Below are 6,779 nucleotides of genomic sequence, written 5' to 3' on the forward strand. Positions count from 1 at the left end.
GTCATTGCAGTTGTAGATGTGGTTAAGATTTTGGATCCTCTCCTGTTCCCGGAGAAACAATGGACCATAGCGGATCAAAGGTCTCCCAGCACGATGAACATCTCTCTGGTGCATGAACATGACCCATGCATGAATCACACTAATCAGTGCTGCTGCCTGGATTATCAGTCTCATCCGTGCGTCCATAACCTAGTCGACATCGACGGTTCGTTTAGTGGGAAATCGATCCTACACCTAGCTTAACGGCCTAACCACTGAGCTAACAAAGGGAGAGGGGTTGTTGCTTACCGGCATCGGAGACGAGGACGGCGTAGGGGGAGCCACGGCACAGACTAGGTCGACCAGACGGTGGCCAACAACAAGGGGAGCACCATATCCGCCGCAAACGCCGCCGCCTTTTTCGCCGTCACCGTCGCCTCTAGCGTAGACCTGAAATCGCAACCGCCGCCGGTGGTGAGGCAGTAGCGAAGAAAGGGGGGTGAGGCTAATTTGGTGCCGGGACGGCGCGCCAGATTTCCATCTCCCGCCATCCCCCCTCGCCCTCGCCTCGCTCCGCCCGTGCGACCTCGCGCCGCACTCAGCCTGGCTCACGAGAAACTACCGATCCAAGGGTTTCCAGCGAGCCAGGCTCTGGGCTGCTTTGAGAAGCGTGTGATGTAGGCCCAACAGGAAAACCAGCCAACCAAAGAGGCCTCTTCCTTCCCGCGTGGGCCTGGTTGGGCTCGATGCAGGAAACCAAACACGCCCATGGTGAAATGGGTCAATATCTGCTTCCCGAAGGACCATGGTGGTTTAGGTATTCTAGTGTCCCGAGTCCCAACGCATGAATCTGGCCCTTATGTTGTGAGCCTGCGATTGGTCTGGAAGATTCTCATAGATGAGGGGGGCTTATGGCTGCAACTTATTAAAGCTAAATATATGCATGGTCGTCTCCTCCTAGTCTGTGATCGTAAGGAGCGCTCCCAGATCTGATTCTGGAAATCTCTCCGGCTTGGGAGTGGTCTCTTCACAGGGAATGAAGAAGGGTCCCTTTTCTGGTTGGATCCATGGCTTGAAAGGGTCCAGCTTTGCAAATTCTCTAGCATGTTTGCAATCTGCTCAGACCCCATGCGATGCCGGAGACGTGAACCGAATTGAGTGCGGCCCTCCTTGCGATGCCGGACGACTATATGGATGTTGTTTCTTCGCAGCTAACCACGTCCGGGATCTTCACGATTGACTCGCATACCATGCCTATGTCAGGAGTCAGCCTTGTCATGGACAACTCGTTTGTGGAAGGCTTTGCTTCCATTGAAGATCAAGATCTTCGTGTGGCAGCTTATGTGTGATCGCCTTCCCTCGAGGACGGAGGTGGTCAAGTAGCATGCGTCGGGCGATGGTATGTGCCCCCTCTATGGTGTCCCCAAGTATGGGACACAAATTTCTTCTCCGGTCGTGCTGCCCCCTTTCTATGGAATTTCGCCTGTGAGGCTTTGGGGCCTAAATGGCAGGGCCCTGAGCTTGGCAGGATCCTAGAAGCCCAGGCCAATCATACCGATAAGAGGCGGTGCCTTTTCTGGTTAGTGTTTGCGGTGATGACCTGGACTTCTTTGGACGATGCATAACAAGATGGTGATTGAGCGGATCTTTATGAGGTGTGCCGGTACTCAGTATTTAAATTAATGGCCTTCCTGAAGCACTAGCACCCGTTATCTAGACAGCAGGACGGGTAGCAGCTAGGAGGCATGAACAATTTGTTGATATTGTTGGGCGCCATCTTGTTGAGTCTTGTAGCTAGTGATTCGTTGGCTCTACGCGGCCTTGTATCACTGCTTTCTTGTTTTCTTTTGGGCATGTTTGTGTTGTTGCCCCGAACAAACTTACTATTTTCTTTCTTGCACTTGGACCTTATGTATGGACATGGTGGTTTGCATTATATATAGGGTGAGACGGAAGCCTGTTCTGAGAGCTGTCACAAAAAGACCAAGCCAAAACCCAATCAGGTGTCCACCCTCCACGGCCATTGCCCAAAGCCATCTAAAAAGTTTCCTCCCGAGGAGGCCATACTAGAGGCGATGCTAGAATCTCAAGACGACGCCTCCAAGAAGGTGATTGGTTCCCGGGTCCGGGTTTTCATCCAAGGTTTTACACCCTGCAAAACTCATTCGGTATGTCACCCAAAGACAAAATCATAACGTGGCGCAAGTGCCACCAAAGACATACACCTCCCGACAAACAAGTGAGAATCCAAAACACCAAAACAACACCTCCTCAGCCATTGCTTGAGCTACAACCCGGCTAATAGGTTTTCACCCTGGAGAGAACCCAAAGTATTAGTTGTGTTGCTTGGCGCTTCTTCGGAGTGGAATGTACCTACTTCCTCCGTCCTGGTTTATAGTTCTTCCTTAAACTTTGGATCAAATTTTGACCATAGATTTAACTAGCAAAATATAAGTTATACTTATACACCATATAAATTATATCAGTGGATTCGCAGTGTTATTTTTAATAGATAAAATGTATATTTTGTTGATTAAGTTTACGGTCAAAATTCGACACAATACAAGAAAAATAAACCCGGACGGAAGAAGTATTCATACACTGGCCATGGAATTTGGACGGAAGAAGTATCATACAATGGCCATGGAATTTGTGCAGTACCTGTATCCTATGATGATTAATTAACAAAATCTGTCAATTAAATAACAAATAACAATGTTGTTGCCATAAATCAAATGTTGGTACAAATTATTGGACAGAGGCACATGGGCATATGACCAAGCTCCCGTACGTTACAAAAGATGGCGACTAATCAGCAGTCCAAAAATGAAAGTCCTAAGGCTCTTGCTTGTGATCAAGAAACCTCACAACAGTTAATCAGACGAGGACTTGACATGAAAGTTAAAGAGCACACAGCTAAGAAAGCACTTGAATGGCACCAACCGCGCGCACGCGCGACACACAAGCAAAGCAGTTGTGCACGCACGCACGCAAGCAAAAGCGGACGAATGTCCTGTGGAAATTGGAGAAGACGCAATCTCTTCCTAACATTTGGGAAGATCGGACGGCGGAGGGAGCAGCTTCTGGTTGGGGAGGCTCCCGTCCTGCACCACCCACGCCATTTTCAGGCCCCAGCTGACGTGCACCTCCAAGTGGCAATGCATGAACCACACCCCTGCAGAACACATATCAATATCAAAAGCAGATCATCAGTTTTCTTACTCAGAAACTCTGGTTCTTAAGCTGCTCAGCTGATATGATACATGGATTCCAACCTGGATTATCGGCACGGAAGCGGATTGCCACCCACCCGGCGGCGGGCACGCCGACGGTGTTCCTCTCGACGGGGTCGACGAGGTTGTACTTGGCCGGGTCCTTGACGGGGTCGAAGTTGCCGAACCCCTGCCCGACCACGAAGAAGTTGAAGCCGTGCAGGTGGAACGGGTGGCTCTCGGCGCCGAGGATGCTGGTGCCCTGCATCACCAGCTCCACGGCGTCGCCGTACGACAGCACCACCAGCCGGGTCCCGTTGGACACGTTGGTGTTGTTCGGCGGCGTGCCCGTGTAGTTGAACGGCGACTTGGGAACGGCGGGGAAGTTGGACGAGTACACCCCGTTGGACATCCCCGTGTAGTGCGACTGCAGCAGCGCCGTCGTGGGGAGCACGAAGGAGACGTTGTTCACGGCCGCCGCGAATCGGCTGTCGTTCGTCGGCCCCTGGCACGTCCCGTTGACGGCGCAGGGGTGGGTGCCCAGCCCCACCGTGAAGAAGAACTGCCTGTCCACCTCCTGCGGCACCTCCGCCGGGTACTCCTCCGTGGCGAGGCTCCGGAGCTTGGCGGTGTAGTTGGACACGAAGCTCGTGTCGTTGATCTGGGGCAGGGTCGGCCTGAGCACCGGGAGGTTCTTGTTGAACCCCGCGGAGGAGGGGGAGCTGGGGTCCTCGTACTCGAGGATGCCGGCGACGGTGGTGTTGTCGAAGGTCCCGGAGGCCGCCGTGGAGTAGGGCGCGGCCATCATGTAGTAGGTCGCCCCAGGGTAGGACGGCTTGGCCGTGAGGAGCACGTTGGTGGTTTGGCCCGGGGTGATGAGGAGGGTCTCGACGGTGATGGGCTTGATGTAGACCGCGTCGACGTCGACGATGGTGAGCGAGTGGCCGGCGATGGAGAAGAAGAGCTCGTCGTTGAGTGCGGCGTTGATGATGCGGAGCATGTACGTCTTCCCGGGCTTCACCTTGAGCTTGAACGTGTCTGCATGGCACGCACACACGCATGCAAATGCAGTTAGCTTGCTTGCTTGACCAGTAACACACACGCATGTAGGTAGATGAAGCGCACGACACAAACCTTTGGCAGAGCAGTTGTAGAGCGGCCCTGGGAGGCCATTGATGGTGAAGGCATCAGAGACATTCGGGCCTCCGCCGGTCTGAAGTGCCTGGCTGATCACCGCCTCCGTGTCCGCCTTCCACCATTCGCCTGAGCACGTACGTATCAATAAATAAACTTATGTCCTTCATGCATGCGCACACACTTATCACCAGTCACCACCTTGTAAGACTAAGAAGAACACGTACCGAACATGATGGGCACCTCCTTGTAGGGGGCGGCGAAGGGGTAGGGGACGCCGAGCTTGGGGAGGATGACGATGGGACCGTAGACGGTGGTGCGGAGCCAGGAGATGTGCGCGTGCCACCACAGCGTGCCGCGCTGCCCGGTGATGGTGAACTTGTACACGTAGCTCTGCCCGGGCTGCACCGGGCACTGAGTGATGTACGCCGGCCCGTCCGCCCACCCGCTCCGCAGCTGCCGGACGCCGTGCCAGTGTATGCTCATGTTGTACTGGGCCTTGTTGACGACCCGGACGACGACGAGGTCGCCCTCCCTCGCCGACACCGTGGGGCCCGGGAACTGCCCGTTCACCGTCACGATGCTCTTGCTGCCGCACAGCCGCGTCACGTTCATGGTCGCCACCTGCATGCATAACCATACCAATCACAACGTCGTCAATGGCGCTGCATGCGTAGGCGTGGAACCTGAATAGGCAACAACTGAACAACGGTAATTGCAAGAACCGAGCAACTTACATCGAACTGGTACTCCACCGTGGCGCTCTCCGCCACGGTGACGGACAGCACCACCACCATCGCGGCGACGAGGATGGCCGCCATTTCACTATGCCTCAGCTAGCTAGCTCCCCTTCTTCCCGGAGAGCTCTGGATAGCCAAATCAATGGCGCTGCTGCATGTGTTTGAGATGCGGTGCTTGCCCTAGAGGTGCCTATATATAACCAGTGGCGAAGAGACCGGAGCAGCACGCAGGACACGAGATTAGTTGAAGCATTTTTGTCAAGACGTGGCACTTGAAGCGTTTACCCCAGTCTAGTTCAGCAAGCTAGCCAGCTTTAGTTGGTGCAGGGTTGGTCACTGATCGAGCACGAGCACGAGGTCGCCGCAAGGCAAGCACTGCGGGCGGGACCCAGGCATGCGTTGTGTTGCTATAGCTTGGGAGTGCGGGTAAAGTCAACCGCGCGTCTGTTTACCCGTCACCGGTCACTCTGATCGGGCTCTTGACCGGACCATCGTCCTCTCGATCCTCTCTGGCCTTTCCAAGGCTTAATTAACACGCAGAATGTCCGGTCTTAATTATCAAGATTACTGTATACCAACGAATGTGGACCATTTGTTTTCATACATCTTGACTTAATTGCTCGACGATTCCCAATCGGGAACACTGCAACAAATTGATTTAGCCGTCTTTGCTTCAGGGAGAGAAAAGGCGCTGTGCGTAGCCATTTTACGCTACATGTACTGAGTCACGTGTATGAAGTGCTGTTTACTCAAAGGAGAAAAGAAAAACCAAGGGAATATTTGCACGGACAGAGAAACTTCGGATGATTTGTACGTGCTAGTGGCACATCAAATAAGCCTGGCATTTGAGAAATGGCATGATATTTGGAGAGGGGGAAGGGGTCCGTCCATAATTCGGTTAATTTCTGGGAGAATTGTTGGTCTTCCTACTCGGGCTGTCATAGCGTCTCAACGGGGCTTGCCAACGGTAAAGGAGGCTATTCTGCCATAGTATCGGGTTGATCATGTTCCGCAACTCCGCCGGCGAATCCGGTCCTAGGTTGCGGAGCGAGGGCGAGCGTCGTAGACGAAGTAGTCGAACGCGAAAGTAAAAGACACAGAGAGATATGAAGGAGACCAGCTTTATTAATCAATGATTAGGGGTTACAATGATGGTTCCTTTTTTTTGATCAAAGAAGGGCTTGCTCCCTTCCGATTTTTTCATTACTGAAAATCACCCTTAAAGTGACAAAGTGTAAGACACTACATAACGGATCCGGCTACCAACACAACATACATCCCACCAAAAGGCCAACATAGGCCGACCATCCAGAACTTCGAGGACAAGCAAGACTCAGAGCATAACAAGTCTTCCACAAACCATAAAAGAGACAGCAAAATAACAGCTAAAAACTACCAGACATAAGAAGACTAAGAACAGCAGCAGCAGCAGAACGAAGATGTCGCAACCGTTCATCCAGGGAGCCTCGCCACGTTGATCCGCCACCCTTGCCCAACTGTGTACACCTCATTTGCTGCCCGTTCTAGCACTCTTGCACCCAGCTCCAGCATTTTTCTTGATGGCTCCTTTATCTGCAAGATGGACCAATCAACAAACCATCGACTCATTAGTTTGATTATATGAAAAGGATCATTTATCCTTTTTTTTCAAATACAATTGCATTTCTACTTTTCCAGATTGCCCAGAATAAAGCAGAAACCCCAACCATCACCA

The 6,779-nt window shown here is 52.6% G+C and overlaps 1 protein-coding gene across 1 annotated transcript; it reads right to left on the reverse strand.

Annotated features, from left to right (window-relative positions):
• Positions 1 to 2,677: 2,677 nt before the first annotated feature.
• On the reverse strand, positions 2,678 to 5,221 carry LOC123065918 (laccase-12). Its single transcript, XM_044489110.1, has 5 exons — positions 5,063 to 5,221; positions 4,553 to 4,949; positions 4,326 to 4,454; positions 3,255 to 4,229; positions 2,678 to 3,154 (listed from the first exon to the last, which is right to left on the reverse strand). The coding sequence occupies exons 1-5, from the start codon at positions 5,144 to 5,146 to the stop codon at positions 3,024 to 3,026; spliced, it is 1,716 nt and encodes a 571-aa protein (XP_044345045.1). The 5' UTR covers positions 5,147 to 5,221; the 3' UTR covers positions 2,678 to 3,023.
• Between the last annotated feature and the right edge of the window lie 1,558 nt (positions 5,222 to 6,779).

This window comes from Triticum aestivum, chromosome 3B (genome assembly GCF_018294505.1).
Source record: "Triticum aestivum cultivar Chinese Spring chromosome 3B, IWGSC CS RefSeq v2.1, whole genome shotgun sequence".
Lineage (NCBI taxonomy): Eukaryota > Viridiplantae > Streptophyta > Magnoliopsida > Poales > Poaceae > Triticum > Triticum aestivum.